The sequence below is a fragment of the Gadus macrocephalus genome, chromosome 23, assembly GCF_031168955.1.
Source record: "Gadus macrocephalus chromosome 23, ASM3116895v1".
Taxonomy (NCBI): Eukaryota; Metazoa; Chordata; class Actinopteri; order Gadiformes; family Gadidae; genus Gadus; species Gadus macrocephalus.
In genome coordinates, this window is record NC_082404.1 from 14,603,923 (window position 1) to 14,620,853 (window position 16,931).

Consider the following 16,931-nt stretch of genomic DNA (forward strand, 5'->3'; position numbering starts at 1 on the left):
CAAAGAGAGAGTGAGAGACAGAGACAGAGAGAGTGAGAGACAGAGACAGAGAGTGAGAGACAGAGAGAGTGAGAGACAGAGACAGAGAGAGTGAGAGACAGAGACAGAGAGTGAGAGACAGAGAGAGTGAGAGACAGAGACAGAGACAGAGACAGAGACAGAGAGAGTGAGAGACAGAGAGAGAGAGAGTGAGAGACAGAGACAGAGGGTGAGAGAGAGTGAGAGACAGAGACAGAGAGAGTGAGAGACAGAGACAGAGACAGAGAGAGAGAGAGACAGCGACAGAGAGAGAGAGAGGGAAAGAGAGAGAGACAGAGGAGAAAGCCGGACAGAGAGAAAAGAGCGAGGGAAAGGGAGAGCATTCAACAGCCTCTGGCCCGATGTTCTTTGCACAGGGCAGACGGAAGATAACAGAAACAAGAGAAGGCGAGATTGAGAACAAAGAGAGATAAGGAGAATACCAATAATAAACAACTGCAGAATACTACTGTGACTGTTGACACAATGCCCAGAGGCACAGTGCGAACACGCAAACACGCAAACACGCAAACACGCACACACACACACACACACACACACACACACACACACACACACACACACACACACACACACACACACACACACACAGCTGTAGGCCATATAATCCCAGTTTTTCAGTACTATGTCTCTCTCTTCCCTGTCTCCTCCTAACCCCTTAACGGAGACCTTGTCTGCAGGCTGTCGAAGTCTGCTGGACACAAATCAAGAAAAATAACCATGTCCTTCACACACACACATAACCCCCACTCAGACAGTGAGAGAAAGGATCTCAACATGAGCTGAACACGTCCGCCGGCTGACAGCTCAATCCTCACACCACAGACGCGGCCACGCCCATCACCTCAGCATCAGCTTACCTTGGTCAAGGTATTCCCTCCCTTTAAGATTTGGTGGAGGCTCAACATCAGTGACCTTTGATCCACAAATACATTTACAAAGAAAGATGACCTGTCCCTGGTGCGACAGAATCAGGGCCCTGCCCTACGCACCATTGAAGAGGAAACTGACCAGCCGTCTGATAAAAGCCCAAAGAGGGGTCTGAACACGGGTCTGAACACGGGTCTGAACACGGGAGTGAACAAGGGTCTGAACCTGGGCTGCTTCGACAACGGCGCGGGCCAATGAATGAGCAGCACCTACCCTCTAGTGCGCTGACGGAGGGGCCGGCGTCTCCCCTGGACTCAAAGAACCCCTCTGTGTCCCCTCCCACTTTAACCCCGGGGTCCGGGCCGGTGGGCTCTGTGTCTAGCCCCGTGGCGGTGCCCTCAGTGAGGTCGTCCCCGTGCCCGGACCGGGGCGGGCCAGAGTCCGGGACGGACTCTGGCGCGTCCTTGACGTGGGCCGGTCCGGACCCGCTCTCCGGGGGGGTCCCGTGGCCCCCGGGGCTGAGCGGCACGGGCAGCGAGACGCCGTCCGGAACCGCTCCTTCTAGCGGGGGGAACCGGTTCTCCGGGCCGCCCTCTGGCGCCGACAGGAAGTGGGCGGGGCCCGGGTCGGCGGGCTGGCTCAGGTCGGCCCGTGTGGCGCCGGCGGCCGACAGGGTCTGGGGGGGCGCCGGGTCCTCCGCCACGGTGAGCGAGCGCTTCATGGCCGGGCTGTGGGAGGAGCGCCGCGGGCCGCCTCCTGCAGGAGGGGCGGAGTTCTCCTGCCCCGGCCCCGCCCCCCCGGGGTAGTGGTCGGGCGGGTCCGCGCCGGACGGCACCGACAGGTGGGAGCACTCGGACATGGCGCGCCGCATCGCCTTCCTCTGCTGACACAGACGCAGCTCCGCCTGCTGCTCCTCCTCCTCCTCCTCCTCCTCTTCTTCTTCATCCTCTTCCTCGCTCCTGTCCGGCGAGAACCCCTCGGCCCCCAGCCGGGCATCAGGGGTCACCTCTGCCCCGGCCCTCCCCCCCCCCTCCTCCTCCTCCTCCTCCATGTAGTTATCGTTGATGACTCCTGCTATTCCGTCGGCGGGCGTCTCCCGCGGCGCCGACTCCTCCCCCCAGCTGTCGCTCCACGCCGTGGTGGGGGAGACCCCCCCCGCGGGACAGGTCCCGGTCAGGGGGGAGCCCGGCGGGTAGTGGGCGCCGGGGGTCACGGGGGAGGCCGGGTCCACGCGGGGCGGCCCGGGACCCGGGGGAGGGGGAGAGACGCCCAGCCTCAAGCCCAGGGCGGGAGACGGGGTGAGGCGCCCCATGGGGGAGACGGCGGACGGGGAGGGAGAGGACGACGGGGGGCTGTCAGGGCTCTCCCCCGCGCTGCCCAGGTAGGCTCCGTGGACGCCCCCCACTGCCGTCAGCGGCCCCGCGGGGCCCTTCGTCTCCGCGCTGGCCCCGGGGGGCGCGAACAGGCAGAGCTTGTCTTCGTCGGTGAGCGGGGTCATCGGGGTGGGCGTGGGGGCCCCCCCGCCCCCTGCCAGCGGAGACCGGGGGAGGCCGGCCTCCCCACCGGCTTGGTGCTGCCAGTCCCAGCCCTGGTCCCCCCCCCCAGGGGCCAGGGCGAGCTCGCTGTACTCGGAGAACAGGGATCCCGGCGGCTGGTCCGAGAGAGAAGACATGGCACCTCTCTCTCCTCTTTCCTCCCTTCAGTCCGTGTCTGCTCCCCGTGTCTGGACCGTGTCTACTCCTCTCTCTCCTCTCCCTTTGTGTTCTCCTCCTCCTCCTCTTCGATTCAGACGCCCAGGTGTGTGAAGCGGCGTGCGCGCGGGGCAGCGGAGTGCGCGTGTGTCTGAGTCTGAGCGTGTCTCTCCGTCTGCATCTCTCCGGAGCCACAGAGAAACACTGAGCCCACTGGATGTGTGGCTCTCGCTCTCCTCCCTCCCTCTCTCTCTCTGTCTGTCTGTACCCACTTTCTCTTTCTCTCTCTCCCCCTCTGACTGAACACTGGTCAGGTCACGTGACTGTGTCGGAGTACGATTGGCTGCTGAGGTTCACAGGCCCCGCCCACTGTAGTGGAGTGAGTAAGCCCCCCGCCCGAGCCCCCTGTATTCTTCACATTCCGTCTGGCACAGAAACACAGACGGCTGCATGCATGGATCAACACACACACACACACACACACACACACACACACACACAGTACAGATACAGTATAGCCGTACAGATACAGTAGAGCAGTAATGATGGAAGGATCATTTAATGAATTGTAGTGAGGGGGAAAAGCTCCAGTGAACACTATTCATACAAATCAGGAGAAAGCAGAGAGCAGAGATTAGACAGCAAATAGAGCAGAGAGCGGAGAGATGAGAGACCAGAAAGGAGACAGCAGATAGAGCAGAGAGCAGAGAGGAGAGAGCAGAGACCAGAGAGGAGACAGCAGATAGAGCAGAGAAGAGAGAGCAGAGATGAGACAGCTGATAGAGCAGAGAGCAGATAGGAGACAGCAGAGAGGAGAGAGCAGAGAGGAGACAGCAGATAGAGCAGAGAGCAGAGAGGAGAGAGCAGAGAGGAGACAGCAGATAGAGCAGAGAGGAGAGAGCAGAGAGGAGACAGCAGAGAGCGGAGAGAGCAGAGAGGAGAGACCAGAGAGGAGACAGCAGAGAGCAGAGAGGAGAGAGCAGAGAGGAGACAGCAGAGAGAGCAGAGAGCAGAGAGGAGAGAGCAGAGAGGAGACAGCAGAGAGCAGAGAGGAGACAGCAGATAGAGCAGAGAGCAGAGAGGAGACAGCAGATAGAGCAGAGAGCAGAAAGGAGAGAGGAGAGAGCAGAGAGGAGAGAGCAGAGAGGAGACAGCAGAGAGCGGAGAGAGCGGAGAGAGCAGAGAGGAGACAGCAGATAGAGCAGAGAGCAGAGAGGAGAGAGCAGAGAGGAGACAGCAGAGAGGAGAGAGCAGAGAGGAGACAGCAGAGAGCAGAGAGGAGAGACCAGAGAGGAGACAGCAGATAGAGCAGAGAGCAGAGACCAGAGACCAGAGAGGAGACAGCAGATAGAGCAGAGAGAGCCGGCTGCTCTCCTGCACTTCCACAACGTGACGACCAGACGAGGCTGTGAACCCAGGACCCGTGGTGGACAGTCCCGGCCCCGTACAGCGCACCACGCCCGCTCAGCGCTCTATAGAGAACAGATGAAGAGCGGCGGGCTCCGCAGCCTGAAGAGACCGCTCACAGCAACAAGGACCGTCTTTGAACCGCTGATGAGGAATACGGCGAGGAAACGATTTGTCGGAGGATGCGCTGTTCTATAAATATGCCTCAATCGCCACAGGCTTCCTTTTTAATTCCTCTATTGAGCTTTAAAATAAACAGTGTCTGGTGCGTTTGTGCCCAGAGACAGCGTTCAACAATGAGCCTCTTCATGCCCTCCCTGCTCTCAGCATCAGCACTGCCTCCTACTCATCCTAGTGGAGCGACTGGCCCCCGATCCCATCTCTCTTATCGTTAACAAACACCTCCCAGACTGCAGAAGGAGATCGTGATAGTGGCAGAAGTTAATGGTAAAAATAGGTGTTTCTAACACTTTTGTTTGTGTGTGTGCCTGTGTGTGTGAGTAAAGGTGTTTCTGACACTTATTACACACAGTATCTGTGTTCGAACAAGCACATGCAGAGGGTAAGTGTATGTGAGTGTGCATGCATGCAGTAGGCTGTATGATTGTGTTTGCAGTGTGTGTGTGTGTGTGTTGGTGAGTGTGTGCGTGGTGTGTTTGTGCGTGTGGATCAGTGCGAGTATGGGGTCTTTATGAGTCTGTGTGAGTTGGTGGTGCGTGTCTGTGTACGGTATGTGTGTGTGAGTTTGTGGTGTGTGTCAGTGACTCTGTGTGTGTGTCTGAGACGATCAGCAGGAGGTCAAGGGGATGCAAGTCCGATGAGGGGCCAGGCCTTCAGTGCTGAGACCCTGTTGCCCTGTCAGCCCACATCTCATCACACACACAGGGAGGGCGGCCTGTGGTGGTTCGGCCCAGTGGTCCTCAGACTGCTGTTTTCAGCACCCCCCCCCCCCCCCCCCCTTCTGTATAATAAGGAGCCTGCCTCCCACATGGGCCATGAGGTCATCTGAACGGACAACGAGTCGCCCCCACGTACCCAGACCACACTCACGGAAGACCACCCCGATAACGAGCATCTGATCTGAGCCTTACAGTGGACGGCGGGGGGGGGGGGGGGGGGGGGGGGAGAAAAGAAAGAAAGAGAGAGAGAGAGAGACAAAGAGAGAGAGAAAGAGAGAGAGAGAGAGAGAGATTCCGGTCCTCCTCCTCCATGGTAGCACAGACCACCACCCCCCCCCCCCCCCCCCCACACACACACACCTCTCCAGTGGGCTGCAGTCTGTCACAAACGCTCCATCACAAAGGGCTTTTCCCCGTCCACAGAGAGGCTGGCATCACGTCGGGGTGACGGACGCCATTACTCAGCTGAACAGAGCAGCAGACCGACTGACGGATTGACAGACAGACATGAAGAAGTACAGACGGACAGATAGACAGATTAACAGCGGAATGTGCAGTAGAAGGTCCCATTTAATATTTGGGTGTAATTTGTTCGAAGTGGCCGGGCCGTCTGTCTGCTATTAGAGAGTGTGATGTGCTTTGAGAACATGGGCATCTTGTCCCTGATTGGTTCAGATTATTCATCAGGCCAGTCAATCACAGGAGGGTGAAATGCAACCCTTCAGAATATAAAAAGAGAAATTGGTTGTTTGGTTTCAAAATGGTCTCTCTCTCTCGCTGATTTCTGCTCTCTCTCTGTACAACTCTGGGTTCATACAGCCCCTTTATGGAGCGCGCACACACACACACACACACACACACACACACACACACACACACACACACACACACACACACACACACACACACACACACACACACACACACACACACACACACACACACACACACACACACACACAGGCTGAGAAAAACAAATGCACATTCAAGTTGGCCTTACTCCACTAGAAGAACACACACACGTATTTGAAAGAAGAAATGCAGAAGCGTGTACACGCACACACACTTCTTTGTGTGCGCATTACACAAATCGAAAGCTTGATCAAGGCAGCGTACCTAGTAGTCACTACAGGCTGGGCTGAGGAAAAACAGACAGGAGCTCATCGTTTAGGACTGAGCGGAAACCATCAACCACTGACCATCAACCACCGACCATCAACCACTGACCATCGACCATCGACCACCGACTCTGAGGGCCGAGGACATTGCATCGTGTGATACTGCTGCTGCTAGTCAGCCGTTCCTCTCCGCCTGAAGTTTGAGACCCTATAGTCCTCCATAGGAGGACTATAGGGTCAGATACACAGACGTCTATTTATAGATATCCCCCCCCACCCTCCGTGGTAGACCCTCACCAGAAGCCTCCGTACCAGTGACTGCCTACGGTTGCCTTGGAAACTGTGTCTCGCACCATCATGTCTTCCTCCGGTCCCGTCTCTAGTGGCTGCGAGGCGGGGCTGACTGGGCTTGGGGGGGGGGGGGGGGGGGGTAGCAGGTAGCAGGTGGGCCAGAGGACTCTCCTCCCCCTGCTTAAGGTAGCTAGCTACCCCCCCGCGGTGAGGCTCCTCCTCCTTCAGAGGGGCGTGGCCTGTTCTCAGTGATTAGCGTGCCGTCTTACAATCCCTGAAACTGTGCGCTTAGCAGGCCGCGAACATGATCCATCACTCTGCGTGAGTGTACAACTTGTCCTTTGTGTTTGACAGAATAAACTGTGCGCCATCCCTCACATTGGGTTTCAAAAACCAATATCAAATTATCCAATGTTCCTACATTTGTTGCTGTGCCCATGGCAACATTAACGGATGTCCTGTCTCCATGGCAACCCCCACAAACCCCCAGTGGCCCATGGGGCTGATCCATTGACCGGGGGGGGGACCTCTTCGATAATAGTTTCAAGGCACTGCAAAATATATATATTTTTTATGAACGCATGACTCATTTCTCTGATTGAAATAATACTAGGCAGCAAAATGATAGCCTGGAACCAAACAGAGAGACTTAGGAAGGCATTCATGAAAGAGACTCATGAACCCATTGGCACTTGGTTCTGTGTTCAGAGTTCACTGAGACTCTGCATAACCTCCCCACTTACCTCCCCCACACCCCCCTTACGCACTCATTGCATGATGTACATGATGCACATTATACTAGCTATCTTTGTTGCGCACGGGGAATGGGTTAACCTAGCGATTGTTAGTGCTTGGGCCTAAAAACATTTTTTGTTTGGTTCCGGTTTCCGACCGACCCTGTCAATTTATGTGCGACCCAAATTATTTTATGAGCTTGATAAAAAAATAAAATAAAAAATTAATTAATTAATTAATTTTGATGCAAACTATAATTACGTTTTGGTACAGCACCTCTTCATTCTGTACAAGGATGAGCGAATTTTCTCGTTTTTAAATGAAAACAACCTACCCATCATTCGCTGCCGCTGGAAAAAATAAAATAAAAAAATAAAAAAAATTCCCAACCTACCCATGACCTCAACTGACAACCAACAGGAACCAAACTTCTTTTTTTTTTAGGCCTTGGCACTTTGTTCTATGGACATCCTTACTGTACCGACAACGATAGGTTGTTTCTCTTTCTTCTGACAAATGTAATTATTGTAAGTTGCTTTGGATTAAAGCGTCTGTTGAATCCCCTAAATGTGAATATAAATGTTAATGTACCCCAAAGAGTCCCATGTGTGCAACATGTGACTCGTGGACCCAGGTGTCCCTGTATGTGATAATAACTGATGTCCTGATCTCTCCTACAGAGCAGGTTGTGTTCAGACCAACGCAGACATAATGACAGCCAGTCAGTGCTAAGTGGTTCAGCACTTTACAGGACACCCTGCTGCCCACTCACTGTCTGCCTAATGGTCCGTCCGACGGCCAACTGGGAGTCCGTCCGCCCATCCCAGTCCCTAGATGACTGTATACAGGTGAATTAAGGCAGTGCTCCGTCTGTCTGTCTGTCTGTCTGTCTGGCTGTCTGTCTGTCTGTCCTTTTGGTTGGATTGATATCGGCCCATCAGCGTTCACAGATGTCGGTAAATTAAAGTGTGTGAGGGTAAATCGATGTCTAGAATTGTCAAAAAGTTGTGCGAGTGTTCATCAGTTCACCTGCGATGCTCTCTGTGGAGGTGTGAGGATGTTGTCCTTCAGCTGACATCAGGACAGTCAAACTCAGTGTAGGTTATTGGTGTATCACCAATAACGTATGCACGTATATCTTGACTTGATGTATGTGACCAATGGATTGATCACAGATGGAAGAACAATACTGCAAGCTGGGGGAGGAGCAGCTTCTGAAAGCAGTCGTTAGGTGTTTGGAGTAGACGGGTTGTATATTAAGGTGAGGAATAAGACGGGGCCCTCCTGTCACCTGTCCAACATCATACATCTCTCACAAGGAGAGGCATCATCTATCCCCAGAAGGACAACAGGACTGAGAAACGGGAATGCAACATTGAATAGGATTAGGGGATTGAGGCAAAGCCATCGTTTCCTCCCCAGATTTAGACTCCCTTCCATTCTACCCTAAATGAACGGCTTCCTGCTTCGACTAGAGCCTGGGGAAATGAGACTCTGGGCACGTTGCATCAGCATGGACCCCTGATGAGCATTAGGTGGCAGCCTGTCAATATTCTACATCTGATTATGGACTTTCTGGTTTTAATCGCTCGAGATATGTTGTTTACCTGTCCCTTGTCATACCACACACACACACACACACACACACACACACACACACACACACACACACACACACACACACACTATTAGCTGTATGAGGATTCTGTCTTGGTTGATACTTTTATTCCCCCCGTCTTCGGAGACATCAAAACACATTCTGCCTGCTCCTTTATCCCTGGTGTAACAGTACGGTACAGAGTGTCCTCTCTCTCTCTCTCTCTCCCGTACTCTGCCTCTCCCTCCCTCTCTCCCCCCCCTCTTTTTCTCTCCCTTCCTCCCCCTCTTTTTCACCCTCCCTCCCCCTCTTTTTCACCCTCTACGCCTCTCTCTCTCTCCCCCTCTCCCCCCCCTCTCTCTCTCTCTCTCTCTCCCCCTCTCCCCCCCCTCTCTCTCTCTCTCTCCCCCCTCTCTCCTTCCCATGAGGCCATTATTCTAAATCCTCTCCTTAAGGGGTCCAAAATGGCAGCCTTGGTGACACAAGGTCCCGCCCTGAGACACCAGCCCCACGCCTTATTACACAGGCCAAAGGCAGCTGGGACACACACACACACACACACACACACACACACACACACACACACACACACACACACACACACACACACACACACACACACACACACACACACACACACACACAATGACGCATGGATATGCACACACAGAGGCACAGAATGACAGACACACAAACACACACAAAGATACACACACACCCAGACACGTACATACACACACCCAGACACGTACATGCACACACACACACGTACATGCACACACACACACACACACGTACATGCACACACACACACGTACATTCACACACACACACGTACATGCACACACACACACACACACACACGCGCGCCACATTATAAAGATTACCATATGATTTACCAGTACACACTCCTCACGTGACATGTTCCTCTGCACAGCCTCCCACATTAACATGTAAAGAGACTAAAAACAAACTGCTACGCTAGGAGTGCGGCTCCGTATGTAAATCAGGAGCCTGCGAGTGACACCGCCGGAGCGCTCTGAAAGCCCCCCCGCCGCGCCTCGCTCCGCGGTGGGCGGGGACATTGATCAAAGTGGCTTAATTGCCGCTTTAATTGTCAACAATCCTGCGTTTCCCTGACGGCCTGAATGGCTGTCTGCTGGATCAGCCCTCACTGCTGCCGTCTCAAGGGGGGCCCGGCTAGGAGCGGCTCAGAGAGAGAGAGCGAGAGCGAGAGCGAGAGCGAGAGAGAGAGAGTGTGTGTGTGTGTGTGTGTGTGTGTGTGTGTGTGTAGAGCGGTGGTATAGATGCCGTGCCCATAAATCACAGTCATGAAGGCGCAGAAACCAGTTATACAGGTGCCCGTCGACACACACACACACACACGCACACACACACACAAAGTTTCAAACAGGCTCTATTTTTAAGCCGCTGAGCCACAGAAAAAAAAATAGCTGTCGCAGCCTTTTTTAATTCCCTGCTGAAGCGGTTCCACTGATCAACCAGAACCAGACAGCAAGTCACGCAGCCTCGCTTACCGCCTGCACGCGCTGCCTGCGCCCGCTCTCTAAAGAGGGTAACCCTGACAGGACGCTCTGTTTGGTAGAAGCCTCTTCAAACCCTACACTTGCATCCCTCTGTGTGACAGTACAGTCCATTAAGACACTGACGATGGAAAGCAGCACACAAAACAGGACCCTCACGCCGGATAAAGAGTGAAGGAGGTGGAACACCGGAAGATAGACTAGCATAACATAACGTAGCATAACATAGAATAACGCAACAAAACGTAGCATAACATAGCATACCGTGTTATAACGTAGCATAACGTAGCATAACATAGCGTAAGAGTGTAACATTGCATAACATAGCATAACGTAGCGTAACAGATCAGCTGCAGTACATGGAGTCAGGGTATTTACACGTCTGTGTCAGAGGTGGAGAGAGATGAAGAAGTGACGAAGGCTTCCTAGGTAAGAGGAGTGATGACGTCACTCACCTGAGGCGGAGCAGCAACCGGGTGGAGGTCGTTGGGACACATGGAAAGGAGAAGAGCAAAGACACGCCGTCAACCTCCATCCTCTGTTTACATTATCTTGTGAGTGTGCGAGTGAGTGAGTCAGGGTGTTGGTGTACTAGTGTGTGTGTCTGAGTGTTGGTGTACTAGTGTGTGTGTCTGTGTGTGTGTGTGACTGTTAAGTTTCTACACGTTGCATTTAGGCAATTTGAGCTCCCACTACTACGATCTTCTAGAAGGAAACAGGGGTTAGAAAGACCAGACGGTGGCGGTTGATTGGACGCAGCGCGGAGAGCGTGCAGGGTGATCCCCAGACACAGAGACACAGAACACAAACTTGATGCAGACGCCACCCTCCGGTCAGAGCAGAAAGAGGAGTTAATCTGTGGTGGTTTGGTGAAGGAAAGAGTTTCTTTCCCCTGAGGCGGGTCCCCATTTGTTAACACGGTGATTAGTAGCAGCAGCCCTGGACAGCCCGGTGTTAACACATCCGAGGGGAGAGGTGCATTGTGGGTCAGACAGAAGACAAGAGGACTCACGAGTTAGTGAAGAATCAAACCAAACCTGGAGGCGTGCCCTCCGTCCCAATCGGTGAGTGTTAGTAAACTACACCCAGCGCTGGAGCAGCCAGCCCACCACCGACCAGACGCACACATCTACAGCCATGCAGGGGAGGGATTGTACGGGGGGGGGGGGGGGTCTAGATCGGCGAGTCCCTAGAGGACACCACGTGCCCTCCTAGTCCCTAGCGGACGCAAGGCGCCCGGCCGCGGGACGACAGGGGAAACAATGTGAAGCCAGTCACTCAAAGAGCCGAGGCGTCTCTTTAGCGCGCAGCGCTACAGCGCTGCAGCTCTGCTTCATGAACTGATTCAAATTGTTTCCCGCCCTCCGTTGCGCCCGGGGCCCCGCCCCTAACCAACCTTCCATGACGGGGGTCACGCCGGGGGCCACAGCCGGGGCCTCCAGGGGCTCATTGAGGCCGGGGAAGAAGGGCTTGGCGGCGGGGTTCAGGTAGGACCCGGGCGAGCCGAGGGGCGCCTGGGGGGAGGAGGCCAGGGGGGCGGGGCAGTCCCGCGGGGGAGAGCTGGACGGGGGCCCGCCGAACGTGGGGCTCTTCAGGGAGGAGGAAGAGGAGGAGGAGGAGGAGGAGCGGTGCTTCTTGTTCGCCGTGGCCTCGTCGGGGCGCTCACGGGGGGGGCCGCGACAGTCCTGCGCGCTGGTTCTGGGGGACCGCAGGGGGGCGGGGCCGGTGTCGTCCAGGACCACGCCCGGGGGGAAGGGGCACCCCAGGGAGGCCGGGTAGTCGCCCAGGTCGAACAAGTCCCCGCTGTCGCCCACGGGCCAAGAGCTGTCAGAGGGGCCGGTCGGCCTAGGCGACGCCCCCATCTTCAGGTATTGGTCGGGGCTGAGCTGGGAGGCGGGGCTGAGGACGGAGGGGTCCGTCAGGATTGGGTAGGGGCTGTAGGACGCCATCAGCACGCCGCCGGCGTCGAACAGCCCGCCGTCCAGCTCGTCGCCCGTCACTCCGTCGCCGTGCTCGTGGGGCGTGGCAGAGAGAGAACGGGCGGGGCCGGGGCTCAGGGGGGAGGAGCCGGCGGGCATGGTGAAGGGGGCCGCCGTGGCCTTCAGCCCGCTGCTCTGGACCGGCAGGGGGGCCGGGCAGGAGAACAGGTCCCGCTCCGGGGGGTCCGGCACCAGGCCCTCCTCGGGATGGAACGCCTGGCTCCGGCCGTTCCCGCCCGCCTCCGTACCCGGGAACGGCTCCTCCGGGGCGGGGAGGGAGGGCGCGGCCGCCCCGACCCCCGCCGGCCCCTGGGGGCCCGCCGGGAGGAAGGGCTCGGCCGTCGCCGCCCACTCCTCCGGAAGCTTCTTCCTGCTCTTCCCCCTCTTCCCGCGGCCCCCGCTCTTCCCGATCTGCTCCTCCCATGCCCCGTCGACTCCCGGACCCCCCTTGTCGCGCCGCGGCCCGACCCGCTGGTAGGGGTCGTCGGCGGGGGCGGGGCCCTCACTCGGGGCCTCTGTCGCCTCGGGCTGGTCCCAGGACCCCTCGTCCTTCTGCCTCCTCTTCTTCTTCTTCTTCTGCTGCTTGCGGTCCGAGGCCTCGGCCTCCTTCTCGTCGCCCCCGCTCTCCCTGGGGGGGCGGGCGTCCGAGGCCAGCTGGTTGGCGTGGCGACTGATCACCGTGGAGACGCTGTCGGTGAAGGGGAGGTCTGCGGGGGGGCAGTGGGCCGTGTCCGACCACAGGGGGGAGGCACCTTGGTGTGTGTGGAGGAGAGGTAAGAGTTTAACACGGAGGGGACGGTGGGGGGGGGGGGACATCATGCTGACACACGTGCGCGCTCACACGCGCTCGCGCACACGCACGCCCACTTACACACGCGCACACGCTCACTTAGGCACGCACACTTAAACACGCCCACGCTCACTTACACTTGCGCTTGTTCACTTACACACAAGCAGACGCTCTCTTACGCACGCGGCACACACGCTCGCAAAATCATTTACTGACTTTATTTACTGACAACAAAAACAAATAATCCACAGCATTGCAATCTTTCAACAGAACGCAGAGTGGGAATCCTGTTTCTTTATTCACAATGTTTGATTGTAAGAATGCGACCCTGGAACTGATCAACTTCATGCTGAATGACTCACCGAGGTTAAGTTAGAAATCACAAATGTCTAACGTTCGAAGTGTGGAAAGATTTTTGGAGTAGGAAAGAGAAGGGTCATTAAATCTATTGTTTTATTTTTAGTGGCCCTGGTGGCTACATTACTCTATGATACAGACAGATTGATAACTTTTCTTGTAATAAAACCTTTACTTCATCTCGCCTAGCCTTCGGGGATTGTTGGTAGATCTACAAATGCTAATGAGGAAGAGGCCAGCTCACCATCCAACCCTGCCTCAGGGCAAACTCTGTAACACACATACACACGAAGCAAACTCATTCAAACACCAACAGAACACGGACACATCAAGTACACACACGGCCCAACGCAACGCACACACACAATTCAACTCAGGAGGAGGCTCTGTTTGCTTAAGACAGAAGACTAGCTTTCAAGCCAGATATTCGATGACTTCTTCCAACAGCTAGGATAGGTCTCAGTCTGTGAGCTAGCGCAGCTCTCCCATGCTGCCACTAGGGGACCAAAGCCAAAAACGTATCAGGCCCGCTGCCAGTCCCAGTAGGATTTCGAGAACGCCAAAAATTTAAAAGTAACTAATATTTTCATTTCATTAATCTGGGTAACCTGTAAGCGGAGCTGGTCTGTTGGGGCTTTGCAGAACAGAGCTCGACGGAGCAGAGGTGTTGTTGCTGAGAGGAGGAGATTAACTCGCCGTTTCTGACACTTTCGGTGTTTGTGCGACTGTGTCTCTGTGAACATGTCTGTGTGTCTGTGTATATGTGTTAGTATGTGCATGTGTGCGAGTGTGTGTGTGTGTGTGTGTGTGTGTGTGTGACAGTGGGTGTGTGCGCAATAACCCGGCTCTGCCATTCAATACATGATGAACAATGCTGTTGTTGCAGCAGAGGCGGCAAGGGGGGAGAGAGGGGGAGGAGACGAGGGGGAGGAGACGAGGGGGAGGAGGGAGAGAGGGGGAGGAGGGGAGGGGGAGAGAGGAGGAGGAGACTGCTGCATTGTTGAGTCACTACCTGAGAAGTAATGACACACTCACTGCTTGGCGGATGACCCTAATGCGGCACCTGATGAACACATTAACCGGGCGGGAGTCAATGCTCTGTGGGCCTGATGAACACGTTAACGCCTCGTGCCCACTGCCTCCGTCCGTTGACTGATCCCCATTGACTTTGAATGGGGACGGACGCGCAATGCATTGTGGGTCTGTTCGCTCCGTCAAAAAGTTGAAAGATGTTCAACTTTTTTCTGCAGCGACGGATCCGTCATCCAATCAGATCGCGTATGCAAATGTGTGCAATGTCTCGGGCTCTGACGACCCCGGAAAGCTCCCCCATCCGTCTGCCAAGCCTTCCGACGTCCTTTGACTGACGGTGCAGTGGGCATGAGGCGTAACCCGACAGGGTCCATGCCCTCTGAGCCTGATGAACACATTAACCGGGCGGGGGTCCAGGTCCTCTGGGTCTGATGAACACATTAACTGCAGAGCTTGTGTTGTGTTGGGTGCGTGTCACGGTGGAGCGTGGCTCTGAGCCTGAACGGCTGCGGTCTCCGTGGAGACGGGACGGGACCAGACAGCTTGTCGACACATTTCTATCACCCGTTTTTTACGCATTTTTAGATGGGAGGCGTGGCTTTTTATACACGGGCCTTTAGAGCCATAGGATGCATTCCAGCTGTGTAGCAAAACACACCTCTGACAATAACTCGCCGCACGCACACTGTGTGGACGCCGTGGGTCGGGGGGGGGGGAGGTTTGTGACGATGGAGTGATTCGGTCTCAGCTCGTCCGGCCCGAGATGGACCAGATGGCTGAGGAAGTGTCGAGTCACGGAGCAGACGGCTAACAGCCTAGCGCCCGGGGCCCCCCCGGTCTGTTCCCCACCCGTACCCAAAGCTCCACCGAGCTCCCAGGACACCAAACCACAGCTCGACTGGGGGCCGCTCAAACCAACCCCCAACTGCTGCTTCTATTACGGTATACTTGTTAAACCATGCGTCTTTCATATTAATTCCTTTTGATTAGGTTGTGTTTTAAATTCACAAATATTTCTTTCGATTTCATCAGAGCTGCTGCGCAACCGATAAGAACTTAAAGTCAGCGTTTGGTCACCAGATGCTCTTTTAAACACACGACAGCGTCCTTTCGGTAAAATACTAAATAGTCACGAGATACTGTATTATACACACACGATATAGTCCTCCTTTAAGTAAAATAACAAATAGTCCAGAGTAGCTGGATTATAAACCATTATATAGTCCCCCTTAGAGATGGGTCAGAATATTTGATTATTCGTTCCCGAGGGTCAAAGTCGATATTTAACATTTGGACCGTTAACATTTTTTCCCATTCAAATAAACAAGAATTAATGGACGGAACTAATGTTGGACAGGTGTCCAAGGGCATTATCCCACATACACCATGGTCACTTGCCATAGAAAATAAATGAAGACCATTCATTTATAGGGGGATTATTTGTTTATCCACACGGCGGTTGTGCGCGCAGAATTATCGCCATAAGAAAATTTGTTTGATCGGTTGCCATGGTTATCTCCGGGGGGTTAATTTGCAGTTACAATGTTAACTAGCGATGTTGTCAGCTTACTGTTACATTAAACTGTAATCAGAAAAACGTGGTTAAATTCTATAGACCCTGTGGTAAAAAGCATTTTTCACAATTTACCAGCTCTCGTTTTGAGGGCTGAACAGACAATTTGACTGGGACTACTTAGCAGGTTGTTGTTTTTTTGCGTTTAAGATGTTAAGTGATTTCTAGCCGACGATCCATGGCTGCCTTTGTGAATGTCGGCACACATCGAATAATCGATTATTCGTTCATACCACCCACCGATTATTCAACCATGAAAAATTTGAGTTATTCACATCCCTAGTCCCCCTTTAACTAAAATACTAAATAGTCCCCAGATGCTGTGTTATAAAAACACAATATAGTCCTCCTTTAAGTACAATACTAAATAAGGCTGCCAGGGAGCTAGGCTAATAAGCTAAGTCAACCCTCTTGCTGGAGGTGCAGCAGGCGCTATGAGAGGTACCAAAGGGGCGCTCATCCACAGGTGGGGCCTCACCTGGGGCCAGGTTCAGGGGCCCGCGGGGGGCCTGGGGCTCCGGGAGCATGGGGCTGTGCTGCTGAGGCTCGGCTACGCTGGGGGGCCGCTCTGTTGGGAGCGGGGACACGCCCACCTCCATGAACCCTGGGGGGGGGGGGGGAGAGGAAAGAGAAAGAGAAAGAGTTATAGCTACACATCCATTTTGCGATGGGCATTTGTCACAAACCTGTCAAGTATGGAACATCCACTGAAGGTTATATTTTTGAGTTTATTCATTTTGAGATTCCTGGCTTTTTATACATGGGCCAATAGAGCCATCGGGTGCATTCTAGCTGTGCAGTAAAACACATCCAGAAGTTGATTGCTAAGTAGAATTCTGACAATAAATCAATTGTACACTTTCCATGTGGACATGATGCCCACGGTCAAATAAATGAAAAGTTTCTTATACAAAGGTTTATTATAGCTGTTGACCATGTAGTGACTGATTCCACCTTTTAAATAAGTGATGATCCCGGAACTAAATTATCAATTTATGTTGATGCTGAA

The 16,931-nt window shown here is 54.3% G+C and overlaps 1 protein-coding gene across 9 annotated transcripts in view; it reads right to left on the minus strand.

Moving 5' to 3' along the window:
* The window catches only part of LOC132452525 (microtubule-associated protein 4), a 70,889-nt gene that overhangs the window by 17,029 nt on the left and 36,929 nt on the right, over window positions 1-16,931 (minus strand). For 8 of the 9 annotated variants that reach the window (XR_009524374.1, XR_009524371.1, XR_009524372.1 and 5 more), the window contains 2 exons: window positions 16,401-16,526; window positions 11,588-12,922 (listed from right to left, as the gene is read on the minus strand). Coding sequence is in view for 1 of the 9 variants with exons in the window: in XM_060045190.1 (XP_059901173.1) it covers window positions 11,588-12,922; window positions 16,401-16,526 (1,461 nt within the window). In the remaining 8 variants the exon portion in view is untranslated. Of the gene's footprint in view, window positions 1-1,182; window positions 3,084-11,587; window positions 12,923-16,400; window positions 16,527-16,931 lie in introns of those variants that run through there. The other variant, XR_009524376.1, reaches the window with a different exon arrangement.